Source organism: Theropithecus gelada, chromosome 3, assembly GCF_003255815.1.
Source record: "Theropithecus gelada isolate Dixy chromosome 3, Tgel_1.0, whole genome shotgun sequence".
Classification (NCBI taxonomy): Eukaryota; Metazoa; Chordata; class Mammalia; order Primates; family Cercopithecidae; genus Theropithecus; species Theropithecus gelada.
In genome coordinates, this window is record NC_037670.1 from 55,227,484 (window position 1) to 55,244,466 (window position 16,983).

The following is a 16,983-nucleotide window of genomic DNA, read 5'->3' on the forward strand; positions in this document are numbered from 1 at the left end:
TTTTCACCTGAGACCACAGGCTAATTTCAAAAAGAATATTTACTTCTAATTATGTAGCTTCTGTTACATAGCTAGTATTGTCTTTGTTTACTTCATGTATATGCCAAAAAGACCTGATAACTTATGAAACATTCAACTGTTTACTTCAACAAACTGGCTCAATAAATTTAATAAACTCAATTATGTCAATTTTATAAAGTAAAATGAACAATAACTAAACAAAAATTGGATTAAATAGCATTCTCTAATTGAAACAAAATATAAAATATACTAAACATACAATACATGCACTATGAAATTATTCACATGTGAAAAATTATTTTGTGAACACCATTAAATATTATCAAAGTCACTTTCATAATCTCTGAGGGGATTATACAAAGAATGTTTTATGAAATTAGACGAAAAGAAAATTACATATTATGTCTATGGTGAGCAATAGGCAAACAAACAAACAACAAAAAATTAGAATTTGCACAAGATGATTCTAAGCCAGGAGCAATAACATTTTAGATAAATGAATTTAATACACAGCAGAGAAAATAGATTTGCTTTCAAAATCTTTGAAGTTTCTGGTTTGCTGGTAACTGATCAAAGCTTGTAAAATTATCTATTTCACTCTAATATTTTTCTTTTCTTCTCAAAGTAGGTACACAACCATAAACAAATACGATTACTTTCTCTATAAATCTGTTACACCTAAAGTTTATTTCATAGTGATATATTTGTATATTTAAATCCATGTAAAACAAAATTAAAGGTCTGTATGTGTTTAGCAGACCAGAGAAGTCATGTTCAACAGAAAAAAGTAGGATAAAATTTTGTAAATAGTTGTTCAGAATTCAGAAACATATAGCTCCACTATACTCATAATCTTTGTTACAACCATCATAATAACCTGTAGTTACAACAAAACAAAAATGTAAGTTATAGAAACCATATTCTCTAAATTATTTTAAGTTAAAGACCACTGACAAAGGGATCACTAGAGATGTTATTCCACTGTCACCCAACAGTATATTGTTACCTATAACCTTGGGTTAAGATGGGATAAATTATCATCAGTGGCAAGATACATATTCAGTGTAAAATAGCCTTAACACAGTAACAACAATTTTGGTTTATTAAAACAAATTAAGTTCACACGTTGTCATTTAAAAGGCATTTTGAAATTCACTGTATTTTAATAACCTTAATTTGCAAATGGTAAAGCAATTTCCTTCTAAAATTCAAATTGTTTCTCTTACTAAGCAGATTATCCTGATCACTTACCACACTCCTATCATCCTGTCACTTACGACACCGCTGTAAACTACTAAGTGGCCTTTCCACTTAGGATTTCTTCATGTATCTTAGATTTCAGTTTACTTAATCTTCCATGGGAAAGTATATAAATCTGTCCATCTAATAGAGAAGAACCTCTCATAACTCTGGTGCAGCAATCATTGACCATGTTTTCACATAAATTCTAGAAATGAAGACACAGCATCAAATGTAAGAATTAAATTACATCAATATTTGCTTTTGAAAAAATACTGAATCCTTTTAATATAAAAAAGTAGGTTCCTTTTGGAGAAAAGTGATCGAGACTGCTGACTAGAAGCAGCTAGACTGTGTAGTTCTCATAGAGAGGAATGCAAGGTATACACAAATACAGCACCTGCAACTGAAACATCCAGGTACTTGCATTGGGAATAATCAAAGAAACAACTTATGGAGAATGGAGTAAAGCAAGGCAGGACAGTGGGCCACCTGGGAACAACATGGAGCCAAGGGAACCTCCCCACCCAGTAAAGCAGTGAGTGCATGTGTGATCCTGGGAACGCACAATTCTCCCACAGATCTTCGCAACCTTCAGGTGAGGAGATACTCTCATGGACCCACTTCACCAAGGCCTTCAGTTTAACACACAGAGCTACATGGAGTCTTAGCAGAGCAGCTACTCAGGCCTGTGCAAATTCAAGAGCTTTAGATACTGGCTTTCCAGGCTTCCAGAAAAAGCAGCTGCAACTTGAGCAAAGCAGGAGTTTACACCCCTGTACATACTCATAGGAATGAGGCAGAATCCAGGGGGCTGAGTAGTGATGGTCTGTAGGACCCACTTCTACAATGCCTCACACAGTAAGACCTACTGGCTTAGATTTCAGCCAACCATTGGTAGCAGCACTGCACCTCCCTGGGATGGAGCTACCAGAAAGAGGAGTGGGTCGCCATCTTTGCTGCTTGGGCAACTTAGCCATTCCAGCCTTCAGGCATTGAAGAGCCCAAGCTGACTGGGGGCAGAAAGGATCTCCTAGCACAGTACAGGTGCTCTAAAAAGACAAGACCAGACTGCCTGTTAAAGCAGGTCCCCAATTTCATTCCTTCTCACTGGAAAGTACTTCCCAATGAGGGTCTCCAGCTACCACCACCAGCGCTCTTTGGTTGATGGAGTTTTGAAACCTCTTTGTGATATAGTTCCTAGAAGGAAGAGTGAGTTGCCATTTTTGCTGTTTGTGTGTTAGCTCTTCCAGCCTTCTGGCTTTGGAGAATCCAAATAAACTGGGGGTGGAAGTGGTACCTCTAAACAGCAGAGTTGTCCTACAAAAATACAGTTAGACCGCTTTCTTGAGGGTGTCCCCAATCATGTTTTCCTCACTGGGTAAGACCTTCAACAGGGGCTTTCCAGCTACTTCCTACAGGTGCTTTTGGGTTGGAAACAGGTCTGTACCTCCCTGGGATGCAGCTCTCAGAGAAAAGGGCATGCTGCCATTGTTGCTGTTTTGCAGCATTCAGTGGTGAAAACTTCCAGTACTGGAACACCTGAGGAGACTAGAAACTGCAGTGGACACCCAGGATACTGCAGCAGCCCTTTAGAAGTCATCAGACTGTTTTTTTTTTTTTTTTTTTTTTTTTTTTTTTTGAGACGGAGTCTCACTGTGTCTCCCAGGCTGGAGTGCAGTGGCGCGATCTCGGCTCACTGCAAGCTCCGCCCCCCGGGTTCACGCCATTCTCTCGCCTCAGCCTCCCGAGTAGCTGGGACTACAGGCGCCCGCTACCACGCCCGGCTAGTTTTTTGTATTTTTAGTAGAGACGGGGTTTCACCATGTTAGCCAGGATAGTCTCGATCTCCTGACCTTGTGATCCACCCGCCTCGGCCTCCCAAAGTGCTGGGATTACAGGCTTGAGCCACCGCGCCCGGCCAGAAGTCATCAGACTGTTACGTGAGTACCTGTTCTCATATATTCTCATGAGGCAGGTTCTCCAGGCCTGGGCCACTAGCCAATCATTGCCAGAGCTATTGAGCCAGTAGCAACTTAGCAACTCCCTGGACAGAGCCTCCAGGGGCCTCTGCAGTACAACTGTCCTTGCCACCCTCAGACTCATGAAAAATCCAAAACCCTAAGTGCCTTATTCACACCTCAAACAACCTGCAGTTTACCCAAGGAGAGGAGGCCAGTCCATCCTCCATGGGTCCCACAAACTACCCACTGCTCCTCACCAGACAGTGAACCCCTAACTTGGCCAAAAGTACAGATCCTCCATCCTGGGCTGGCTGCACTGAGTGATTGCTGACCTACATCTCTCTAAGATGCAGCCCCCAGAAGACAAGCAAAGAGATGGGGCAGCAAGCCAACTCACGTGGTACCCAGAGGATTTGGTGCAAGAGCATCTGTAGTAAAGTGTGGCCAGCGACGGCCATTTCTCCAGGCTCAACTTTCTCCCATAAGAGACTTCAGCCCTAGGGGAACTGTTGGGCCTAATTTCTGCAGGATGGTCTTGCAAATCAGAAGCAGCTGGTCCAACTGCGCACTCCTTGGACTGCTGGTCTCTCCCAGGGCCCCAGTCTGGCCACAGCTGCTCACAGGGCAGTCTCAGGTACCCTGGAAGCTCATACCACAGCATCTGCACTGGTGGGCCATGCCTGACCCATGAGAAGCTCCAGCAAGGCAGCCCCTATGACTGCACCAGCCCACGCTTCTTCCCCACACTCCAGCTTCCCCCGAGACCATGGCAACTCCCCATATTTCTTTGCTGGCAGATGTCTGCAAAGGCAGGTTTGGCTTTGCTTGCCCCACCAGCAAATGGAAATGCAATATGCCCCTGCCACCCCCAGCAACTGCCACTGTAGATGAAGCTTTGGTGGGCAGAGAGCCAGAAAACTCCACTCCTGCCTTTGTGCTAACACTGTGTGGAGAACAGGGTATCTTCCCACACTCTGCACAATCACTCCTTCTTGGGGGACACAGAGAAGGCATCAAAACCTTCGCTGGCCAGCATCCTCCCCTATACCAACACCACCTTTAAGTGCAACAGTACACAGTCTCCAGCAGGTATCCCCCACTCCCCTCCCAGCTGCTTTGCTCCTGCCAGTGAGGTGAATGCCAAAGACAGGCAGAAACCCCATATCCACTAGCACTCTGCTCCAGCTGTGGCACCTTGGTTCCACAGAATCGCAAACTCCAAATCTCAAGGAGCCAGAGAACACAGCTGGGGCTCAATACAAGTCCCCTGGAGTTAGAGTATGCAGCCTCTGAGTTGTGAGCTGGGCACTGCCCGCCCCCCACCACCACCAAAACAAAACAAAACAAAACTGCCAGGAACAAAGCCTGTTGGCTGCATCCATCTTATACCACAATCAAATACTCAAGACCATCAAATAGGATTACAAAAAAAAAAAAAAAAAAAAAAAAAAAAACCCATTCAAAGGTCAGCAACCTTAAAGATATGCCCACAAAGACAAGACAAAATCAGTGCAAAGATAAAAACACAAAAAGCCAGAGTGACTATTTTCATCCAAATGACCAAATTACGTTTCCAGCAAGGCTTAAGATGACAGAAGTAGAATTCAGAATATGGATAGAAACAAACTTCACTGAGTTACAAAAGTAAGTTGCAACCCAACGCAAGGAAGGGAAAACATTGCGGGAACTGACAGAAAAAACAGCCAGTGTAGAGAAAAATGTGGCCAACCCGATAGAACTGGAAAACACAATACAAAACCTTTATCATGTAATCACAAATATTAACAGCAGAAGAGGCCAAGCAGAGGAAAGAATCTCAAGAGCTTCAAGACTGACTTTCTGAAATAAGACAGACAAGAATAGTGAAAAAAGAAAAGAGGAATGAACAAAACCTCTAAGAAATATGGGATTATGTAAAGAAACCAAATCCATGATGCAAGAGATTGCCTGAAAGCGATGGGGAGAATGAAAACAACTCAAAATACATATTTCAGGATAACATCCACGAGAACTTCCCCAACCTAGAGAGGCCAATATTCAAATGCAGGAAACGTGGAGAACCCCAGTAAGATACCCCATGAGAAGGTCATCCTCAAGACACATAATCATGAGATTCTCCAAGGTCAAAATGAAAGAAAAAATATGTTAAAAGGCAGCTACAGAAAAATAGGACAGGTCATCTCTAAAAGAAGCCCATCAGAAAAACAACAAACCTTTCAGCTGAAATCCTACAAGTCAAAAGAGATTAGGGGCCAATATTCAACATTCTTAAAAAAAGAATTCCAACACAGAATTTCACATCTGACCAAGGTAAGCTTCAGAATTAAAAAATATATATGATCCTATTCAGATAAGCAAATGCTGAGAAAATCTGTTACCACAAGATCTGTCTTACAAGAGCTTCTGAAGAAAGCATTAAATAAGAAAGACTATTACCAGTCACTACAAAAGCACACTAAAGTATACAAACTGCAGACACTATAAGGCAACCACATAAACAAATGTGCAAAATAGCCAGCAAAGATTCTAATAACAGAATCAAATCCACACATATGAATACTAACCTTAAACGTAAATGGGCTAAATAACCAAATTAAAACACAGATGGCAAGCTGAATAAAGAATCAAGATCTAACAGTATGCTTTAATCGAGACAGCCATCTCAAATAAGCTCAAAATAAGGGGAAAAAGAAAAGTCTACCAAGCAAATAGAAAACAGGAAAAGCAGGGGTTGCAATCCTAGTTTCTGACAAAACAGACTTGAAATTAACATAGATTAAAAAAAAAAAAAAGGGCATTACATAATAGCAAAGGGCTATATATGCACCCAACACATAAGCAACACATAAAGTTCTTAGAGATCCTCTAAGATGATAAATGTTCTTCCATCGTTATTACATTTATACTGCATTTGTTCAGTATTAAATTTCTGATGTTGAACACGGTATGAGGACTTGTTAAAGGCTTTTCCACGTGTTTAACACTTGTGGAGCTTCTCTCTAGTATGAATTCTCTTATGTCTGATGAGGTGTGAGAACCAGCTCGATGCTTTGCCACATTCTTCACATTTGTAGGGTTTTTCTCCAGTGTGAATTCTCTTATGATTAGTCAGGTCTGAGAAGCACTTGAAGGTCTTGCCACATTCTTCACATTTATAAGGTCTCTCTTCCATATGAATTCTCTTGTGGTTAAAAAGGGTGGAGGAGCGGGTAAAGGCTTTGCCACATTCTTCACAGATGTAGGGTTTCTCTCCAGTATGAATTCTCTTATGTTTACTAAGGGCCGAGAACCACTTAAAAGCTTTTCCACATTCATTACATTTGTAGGGTTTCTCTCCAGTATGAATTATCTTATGTTTAGCAAGGTCTGAGAACCACCTATAGGCTTTGTTACATTCTTCACATTTGTAGGGTTTCTCTCCAGTATGAATTCTCTTATGATTAGTAAGGTCTGAGAAGCACTTAAAGGCTTTGCCACATTCTTCACATTTGTAGGGTCTGTCTCCAGTATGATTTCTCTTGTGTTTAACAAGGGTTGAGGAGCAGGTAAAGGTTTTGCCACATCCTTCACATTTGTAAGGTTTCTCTCCAGTATGAACTCTCTTATGTTCAGTAAGGTTTGAAAACTTTTTAAAGGGTTTGCCACATTCTTCACATTTGTAGCATCTCTCTGCAGTATGAACTTTCTTATGTCTAGTAAAATCTGAGAACAACCTACAGTCTTTGCCACATTCTTCACATTTGTAGCATTTCTCTCTGCTAAAAATTTCCTTATTTTCAGTGAAGATTGAGCACAACTGGCAATCGCTGCCAAATTTATTACAATGACAGGTTTTGCTATGGGTAGTTGAAAAACATTGATGAAGGCCATTATAACTGCTTTTCTGCCCCTTGCAATTACCCACACTTTGGTTGTCTTTCTTTAAATGTAAATTATTAAGGTCACAGCTTCCATATTTTCTCAGAATCACTTTTTGAAATGAATCTTTTATGTCATGCTCCGGCAATATCTCTGCAGTAAAATGAAAAGAGCCAGCTGGAGAAAAAAAAAAAAATTCTCCCTCATTAGACTCAGGTGAATACACTTTACAAATATATAATTATACAAAGCACATTAACAAAATGACAATAAAATACCACAGGCTCTATATTCTTACAGACATATAAACCTACCAGAAATATACTGACCAAAATGCCTTTGCGAGAAGTCTAAGAACCAGTTAAGCATTTGCAGCATGCCAAGTGAGCAAATGCCAAGAACCACATAGAAGCGTAATAAAAGTATTTCATATTTACCCAACACAGTCATTCTTCATCCTATGATGAATCTAACTATAGACTCCAAACTCCTGTCTTCCCCCTCCAAAAATAAATAAAATAGTGGCACATGTGTCCATGCTTCTGGCTTATTGAGACTTTACCAAAGACTAATTTCTATATTCCATGACAGTGTTGAAAGGAAAGGTGGTATATACTGACAGTTTCAGACAGATGAGACCAAAGGTAAATGACTGTTACAAGAGATGAAAGACTTCAGTATCATAGACAGACAATGGGTATAGCAAGTGACTACAGGATCTCAGTAAGAAACACAGGGAATGGCCAGGAGTGGTGGCTCACACCTGTAATCCCAGCACTTTGGGAGGCTGAGACAGGAAGACCACCTGAGGTCAGAAGTTCAAGACCAGGCAGGCCAACATGGTGAAACCTCGTCTCAACTAAAAATACAAAAATAAGTAGGGCGTGGTGGCAGGCGCCCATAATTCCAGCTACTTGGGAGGCTGAGGCAGAAGAAAGGAGAATCGCTTGAACTCAGGAGATGGAGGTTGCAATGAGCCAAGCTCGTAACATTGCACTCTAGTCTGGGCAACAGGAGTAACACTCAAAACAAAACAAAACAACAACAACAACAAAAGAAACAAAACAAAACAAAAAAACATGGGGAATCTTTTTAAACTAAAAAACACACAAGCCCAGAGAAAACATTCATAGAACGGGCTTGAGAGACTCCAAAAATCTCTAGCCTAAAAAACTGGTATCATATTCCCCCAGACAAAAGTCACTTAATACAGATTTTGACATGTGGCTTTTTATCTTACAAATTGCAACCTAACATTACAACATATACAAAATATCAATATAATATGGCTCAAAGATAAAAATGAATATCCAGAAATCATTTATTTAAAAAAGGAGATGTAAAAATTACATGAAACAATTTGAATTAAAGTCTAGATCTACTTTTTAAAAGAAAAAAAAAATTACCCTAGAAAATCACAATTACATCTCAGTGATGCTCAATGAGTAAAATGGAAAAAAAAAAAACCAAAATGAAATAACAAAAATGAAACCAACAAAAAGATAAAAAGCACAGAAAGATAAAAAAAAAATTGTGTAGAACTACAAAAAAAGACTAATATGCACTTCAACATTAGTAAAAAATATAACAAAATCAAGAAGCTCGGCAAATTTCAACTAAGATTAACACAAAGAGATTTCTAACAAGACACAACATAAGCAATGATTTAAAAGTTGCAGACAAGAAGAGAATCTGGAATTCAGGAAGAAAAAAGAGATGTGTTATTTATATGCATGCTTCTGCCAGATTATGAGTAAATTTAAGAACACAAATCTTTCAGGCAAGAAGGGAGTAGGATGACATCGTTAAAGCACTGGAAAAAAAAAAAAGTCCAAGCAAGAAACTTATCCAGCAAAAGTATTCTTCAAAATGAAAAGAAAAAAAAAATCTAACTGTATCATTATATCAAGATCTGTATCAAGATCTAACTATATGTCTTCAAGAGACTCATTTCAGATCTAATAAAAAAAATGACTGAAAATGGCAGGATGAAAAATACAATTTATTCAAGTGTTAACCAAATGAGAGGAAAAGAGGCAACAATTTATTAAGTTGAAAACTGTCATATTTCATATAATTTACTTTAAGTCAAAATTCACAAGAGACAAAGTAGGACATTCAATTATGGTAAGAGGGTTCATTCACTGAGAACCTATAAATACAAGACAGTTTTCCCAAACACATAAAGCAAACATTGACGGAACTGAAGCAAAAACAGACAGCAACATAATAATGGAAGGATACATCAACATCCCACTTTCAGTAATAAATAGAGCAAGACAGAATATCAATGAGGGAACAAAAAACTTGAATGCACTATAAAATAATTACACCTAACCAATGTATACAGACAGCAGAATACACATCTTTTCAATATCTCATGAAACATTTTTCTAGATGGATAACCTGTGACATCAAAAAAGAAGTCTTAACATTTTTTTTTAATTGAAATTTTACAGACTATTATTTATGGTCCAGATGGAAGGAAACTAGAAATTAATAGCAGAAGAAAAGCTGAAAAATTCAAAAAACATAAAAATAAAACAACACTTTCTCTCCCCCCACTCCCGCCCCGCCCAGATGGAGTATTGCTCTGTCACCAGGCTGGAGTGCAGTGGCACAATCTCGGCTCACTGCAACCTCCACCTCCTGTGTTCATGTGATTCCCCTGCCTTAGCCTCCCCTCCCGAGTAGCTGGGACTACAGGCATGCACCACCACGCGCCCAGCTAATTTTTTGTATTTTAGTAGAGACAAAGTTTCACCATGTTGACCAGGATGGACTTGATCTCCTGACCTCATGATGTGCCCACCTCAGCCTCCCAAAGCGCTGGGATGACAGACATGAGCCACTGCACCCAGCCAGCAACACACTTTTAAGCATGCTCTTTTTCAAGGGTCGGAAGACGTAATATTGTGAAGATGTCCATGCTGCTTAAAGTGGCCCACACATTCAACACACCCCTTTTCAATTTTTAATTTTACTTTTCCAAAAAGAAAGACAAAAACCCACAAAATTACGTAAGATCTCAAGGGACTGACAATCTTTAAAAGCCTGACAATCTTTAAAAAGAAGAAAAATATTGGAAGCATTATGCTTAACAATTTCCAAATGCAAAATAAACCTACAGTAATCAAAGCACTTTGGTACTGGTATAAAGGTAGAACACCAAAGTAATGAAACAAAATGCAGCACAGATATAAACTCTTGAATATATGGTCAAGTGAGTTATTTGTACACCATATTGAAGCATTATACACAAAAGAAAATAGGTAAAAGCAATTTAAACTTTCCTTACCAAATGAATGGATAATTTAAAATACAAAAAAGGGAATATTAATCAGCTTTTAAAAAGCAGGAGACCTTCTAATACCTATCATAAAGACAAATTTTGAAGACAACATGCTAAATAAGCCAGCTACACAACACAAATACTGTATGAATCTACTTACATGGAATCCTTAAAAATAGAAAATAGAATGATGTTTGTAAAGGGTCAGACAACAGGAAAAATAAGTAGTGGATTCATGTGTATAGCATATTTCTTTTACAAAATAAAATGTTCTAAAGATATGTTGCTAAAAATGTCAATATACTTAAAGCTGAACTATGTAATTGAAAATATTAAAGAGTATAAAATATTGTTTTTTTAACTTTTACGTTTTAGACAGAGTTCTGCTCTTGAAGACCAGGCTGGACTGCAGTGATGCCATCTCGGCTCACTGCAACCTCCGCCTCCCAGGTTCAAGCGATTCTCCTGCCTCAGCCACTGCAGGAGCTGGGATTATAGGTGCACACCACTACACCTGGCTAATTTTATATTTTTACTACAGATGGGGTTTTGCCATGTTGGCCAGGCTGGTCTTGAACTTCTGACCTCAGGTGATCTGCCTGCCTTCACCTCCCAAAGTGCAGGGATTACAGCTGTGAGCCACCATGCTCGGCCCTTGTATTTCTTACAATTAAGAATATAAAACAATCATTGACTACTAACAACAACAACAACAAAAAGCAAATATACAAGTCATAAAATAGGGGTAATATTTACACAGGCAAACACACACAGAAATAATTATATTGGCAACATATGTATGACTGATTAACATGACTTTTGTCCAAACATTGGTTTAATGTGTACAGAGTTGAAATATTGGCATACAAAATTTTAATACATAAATAAAAACTAAAAACACAATTAATGTGACATAGCCTACTGTAAAACATGAGCCACTAAGATAGAAAATAGTGGAACAAAATTTAACAAAAAAATTAACCAAAAAATATTGAATCAACATAGTGTACTACTAAAAAATAATTATTCTAGATAGCCATGCATTTTAACTGTGACTGCACATTTATAAAGAGCACATATTTTGGTATTTTTGTTCAATTTCAACTTTTCCTATAGGTTCAGAAGCCACATGTTTAGGTTTGTTACATGGGTACATTATGTATTGCTAAGGTTTTGGATACTGCTACTACTACTCAGGTGGACAGCACAGTACCCCATAGGTACCTTTTCAGGCCTTGTCTCTTTCCTCCCTTCCTCCTCTAGTGGTTCCCAGTGTCTACTGTTTTCATTTTTTATATCCATGTATACTCAATATTTGGCTCTCACTTATAAGTAAGAACATACAGTATTTGGCTTTCTGTTTTTCTCCATTAATTTACTTAAGATAATGGCTTTCAGCTGCATCAATGTTGCTACAAAGAACATAATTTTTTTGGCTGTGTAGTATTTCACTGTGCATAGGTACCAAATATTCTTTATCCAATCCACCAGTGATGGGCAACTAGATTGATTTCATGTCATTGTTATTAAAGACAATAAAGTTTGAATCACTAGTATACAGTGAAAGCAATAACATTTTATGGAAAATGCATTATAATCATTCATAAAAAGCTTTGATATGAATAGGCACTTAAATAATACTGGACATACTTATTATGTCATTAATGTATAGCTGCTATTTTTGCACAAAATGTAAAGGTAAGACGACCTCTGGAAGCAAAGTATTACACTACTAAATAATATAAACAACACAAATACAGTACAATATTGTATGAAATAAAATAAACAATTAGAAATAAATTTATATAATCAATAGACAAAGTTTGAGAAAAGCTGAAAATGCTAGTAACTTTTTGTACACAGTAAACTTACACATATAAATCAAAGATTATAATATATGGTGTGCCTGTTAATTATCTAGTTCACGTTTTATATAACACATACATTTGAGCACATTACCTCAGAACTTGTGAAATTACAGGCATAGTTGTTATACAGCAAATCAGAAAGAAAAACATATACGACAACCCTAGTAGTCTTCATAGTAAAGAAGATTATAAATTATTTATAAATTGTAAGTAAGTTACTAAGAAATAGGTAACAATTTGGAATTTATTATATGCTGGAGAGTGTTCTAAGTAACCTATGGTATTAGTGTTTTTTGGAATTCTGTGAGGTGAGTAGACAAAATCAACTATTCCACAGTAGAGGCATCTGTCATATAAAATTTAAATTTCTAAGCTTAGTTCCTACTAAGAAAAATATACTTTTGAAGTGAAATAGATGTTTAGATTTTCTTGTACTTAATCAGATGCTTTGTGCTCTGATAAAAGTTCTCACTTTCAATTTCTGTATGATCAACTGACTGGAAATTATAAAGCAGAAAACGTATGACGTCTGTCCCGGGCCTCTCTCAAATCTCTTAACCAAATCTCAATGTCTCCCTACTCCTCTCACACATGTCTAACATAACGCACAGATTTTTAAAAACAGCTTAAAAAGTAGTGGTCTTCAAAAATTTGCACAAATTTTCCAGATCCCTCAAAGCAATAGAAGAACAGTTAGATTATTTAGATCCTTACAGCATAAAAAGGAGTTGTCTCTCACTGTGAATGCACCAGCAGATTAAATGGATAAAAGACTTAAAGAATTCAAAAGCTTAATGAGCATACATCAAAAAATTGTCCTCCATGACAGTAAGAGGCTTCTCAAGAATCAATTCCATTAGAGAACAGCCTCCCAATCCACATTTTAAACTCTGGGTTTCTCCTTCACCTTTGGACCTTTCACATGTATTATCTGCTAAATCATTCAGACCTATTTGAGTGTATGGCTATTCTTTTCACTCGCTTCCTAGTCCAGTAATATTTTCTATGCTGCAGAAGGTAACCAGGTCTAGCTTAAAGACTTTGCAACACAATCTTTCTATCCTTCAACAGCAATTGGTCTAAGTAAAACACAATCAACTCCCAGTATTATCCTCAGGAGAAATCTAAAACAATGGATCTGTTTAAAGTTCTGATAAATAGGCCAGACACAGTGGCTCACACCTGTAATCCCAGCACTGTGGGAGGCTGAGGCAGGTGGATCACGAGGTCAGGAGATCAAGACCATTCTGGCTCACATGTGAAACCCCATCTCTACTAAAAATACAAAAAATGAGCTGGGTGTGGTTGTGGGCGCCTGTAGTCCCAGCTACTACTGGCGAGAATCTGGGAGGTGGAGCTTGCAGTGAGCTGAGATCAGGCCACTGCACCCCAGCCTGGGCGACAGCGAGACTCCATCTCAAAAAAAATAATAAAATAAATTAAAATTTTTAAAAAAGTTCTGATTACTAGTCTCCCTTAATATGAAAATGATGGAGTAATGAGAATTAGTCTGTATCTGCTAGAAGAAAGGCAAATGTTGTTATAATACTAGAGGAATTGCCATGCCACAGTCATCTAGGGAAGCAAAAGATTATAGAATCTGAAAAGAAAATGAGGAAAAATCTCTTTAACTTAGAAATTACACACAAAAGTCCAAAGACATAACTGAGAACATGTTTGTGAAGCACTAAAAAATCTATAGCCTGGCTCATTGCCATAGCCATTCTTTAAGCAAGTCTTTAAATATTAGATTAGATGGCTGTTTTTAAGTTTCCAAATTTCATAAAAGCACATGACATAAAAGAAAAAAACAGGAAACATACCCCACTTGAAGAAATAAATTTCCAAAACTCAATCCTTAAGAAAAGAAGATCTTTGCATTATCTGACCAACATGTCAAAATAATGATACTAAGTATGCTCAATAACAAAAATAGAACACAGACAAAAAATAAAAGAACCCAGTAGAAATTGTAGAACAGGATGGGGTGACCAAGATGGCCGAATAGGAACAGCTCCAGCCTCCAGCTCCCAGTGTGAGTGACACAGAAGACGGATGATTTCTGCATTTTCAACTGAGGTACTGGGTTCATCTCACTGGGGCATGCCGGACAGTCGGAGCTATTCAGCGGGTACAGCCCAACCAGTGAGAGCTGAAGCAAGGCAAGGCATTGCTTTATCTGGGAAGCGCAAGGGGGAAAGGAATTCCTTTTCCCAGCCAAGGGAAACTGAGACACACAACACCTAGAAAATTGGGTAACTCCCACCCCAGTACTGCACTTTACCAAGGGTCTTAGCAAACGGCACACCAGAAGATTATATCTCACACCTGGCCCGGAAGGTCCCATGCCCACGGAGCCTCCCTCATTGCTAGCACAACAGTCTGAGATCTAACTGCAAGGTGGCAGGGAGGCTGGGGGAGGGGCGCCCATCATTGCTGAGGCTTAAGTAGGTAAACAAAGCCACCTGGAAGCTTGAATTGAGTGGAGCCCACCGCAGCTCAAGGAGGCCTGCCTGCCTCTGTACACTCCACCTCTGGGGACAGGGCATAGCTAAACAAAAAGCTGCAGAAACCTCTGCAGAGGCAAATGTCCCAGTCTGACAGCTTTGAAGAGAGCAGTAGTTCTCCCAGCACGGAGGCTGAGATCTGAGAATGGACAGATCCTGATCCCTGAGCAGCCAGACTGGGAAACATCCCCCACTAGATGCAGACCGACACCTCACACCTCACACGGTGAGGTACACCCCTGAGACAAAGCTTCCAGAGCAAGAATCAGACAGCAACACTCGCTGTTCAGCATTCTGTAGCCTCCGCTGCTGATACCCAGGCAAACAGGGTCTGGAGTGGACCTCAAGCAAACTCCAACATACCTGCAGCTGAGGGTCCTCACTGTTAGAAGGAAAACTAACAAACAGAAAGGACACCCACACCAAAAATCCCATCAGTACGTCACCACCATCAAAGACCAAAGGCAGATAAAACCACAAAGATGGAGAAAAAGCAGGGCAGAAAAGTTGGAAATTCAAAAAATCAGAGTGCATCTCCCCCTCCAAAGCAACGCAGCTCATCGCCAGCAACAGAACAAAGCTGGACGGAGAATGACTTTGACGAGTCGAGAGAAGAAGGCTTCAGTCAATCAAACTTCTCAGAGCTAAAGGAAGAACTACGTACCCAGCGCAAAGAAACTAAAAACCTTGAAAAAAGAATGGATGAATGTATAACTAGAATAATCAATGCAGAGAAGACCGTAAAAGAACTGATAGAGATGAAAAGCATGACATGAGAACTACATGACAAATGCACAAGCTTCAGTAACCGACTAGATCAACTGGAAGAAAGAGTATCAGTGATTGAAGATCAAATGAATGAAATGCGAGAAGAGAAGTGTAGAGAAAAAAGAGTGAAAAGAAATGAACAAAGCCTCCAAGAAATATGGGATTATCTGAAAAGACCAAATCTACATCTGACTGGTGTGCCTGAAAGTGACGAGGAAAATGGAACCAAGTTGGAAAACACTCTGCAGGACATCATCCAGGAGAACTTCCCCAACCTAGTAAGGCAGGCCAACATTCAAATTCAGGAAATACAGAGAACGCCACAAAGATACTCCTCGAGAAGAGCAACTCCAAGACACATAATTGCCAGATTCACCAAAGTTGAAATGAAGGAAAAAATGTTAAGGGCAGCCAGAGAAAAAGGTCGGGTTACCCACAAAGGGAAGCCCAACAGACTAACAGCAGATCTCTCGGCAGAAACTCTCCAAGCCAGAAGAGAGTGGAGGCTAATATTCAACATTCTTAAAGAAAAGAATTCTCAACCCAGAATTTCATATCCAGCCAAACTAAGTTTCATAAGTGGAGGAGAAATAAAATCCTTTTCAGACAAGCAAATGCTTACAGATTTTGTCACCACCAGGCCTGCCCTACAAGAGCTCCTGAAGGAAGCACTAAATATGGAAAGGAACAACCGGTACCAGCCATTGCAAAAACATGCCAAAATGTAAAGTCCATCGATGCTAGGAAGAAACTGCATCAATTAACGAGCAAAATAACCAGTTAATATCATAATGACAGGATCAAGTTCACACATAACAATATTAACCTTAAATGTAAATGGACTAAACGGTCCAATTAAAAGACACAGACTGGCAAATTGGATAAAGAGCCAAGACCCATCAGTTTGCTGTATTTAGGAGACCCATCTCACATGCAGAGACACACATAGGCTCAAAATAAAGGGATGGAGGAAGATCTACCAAGCAAATGGAAAACAAAAAAAGAGCAGGGGTTGCAATCCTAGTCTCTGATAAAACAGACTTTAAACCATCAAAGATCAAAACAGACAAAGAAAGCCATTAAACTCATCAGGAAGAGCTAACTATCCTAAATATATATGCACCCAATACAGGAGCACCCAGATTCATAAAACAGGTCCTTAGAGACTTACAAAGAAACTTAGACTCCCATACAATAATAATGGGAGACTTTAACACCCCACTGTCAACATTAGACAGATTAACGAGGCAGAAAGTTAACAAAGATATCCAGGAATTGAACTCAACTCTGCACCAAATGGACCTAATAGACATCTACAGAACTCTCCACCCCAAATCAACAGAATATACATTCTTCTCAGCACCACATTGCACTTATTCCAAAATTGACCACATAGTTGGAAGTAAAGCACTCCTCAGCAAATGTACAAGAACAGAAATTATAACAAACTGTCTCTCAGATCACAG

General features: G+C 39.0%; 1 protein-coding gene across 1 annotated transcript in view; it reads right to left on the reverse strand.

Annotated features, from left to right (window-relative positions):
- Positions 1–5,722: 5,722 nt before the first annotated feature.
- Positions 5,723–16,983, reverse strand: part of ZNF736 (zinc finger protein 736) — a 43,006-nt gene continuing 31,745 nt past the window's right edge. The window contains exon 4 of the mRNA XM_025379660.1: positions 5,723–7,259. Coding sequence (XP_025235445.1) covers positions 6,202–7,259 — 1,058 coding nt within the window. The 3' untranslated portion in view covers positions 5,723–6,201. The remainder of the gene's footprint in view (positions 7,260–16,983) is intronic.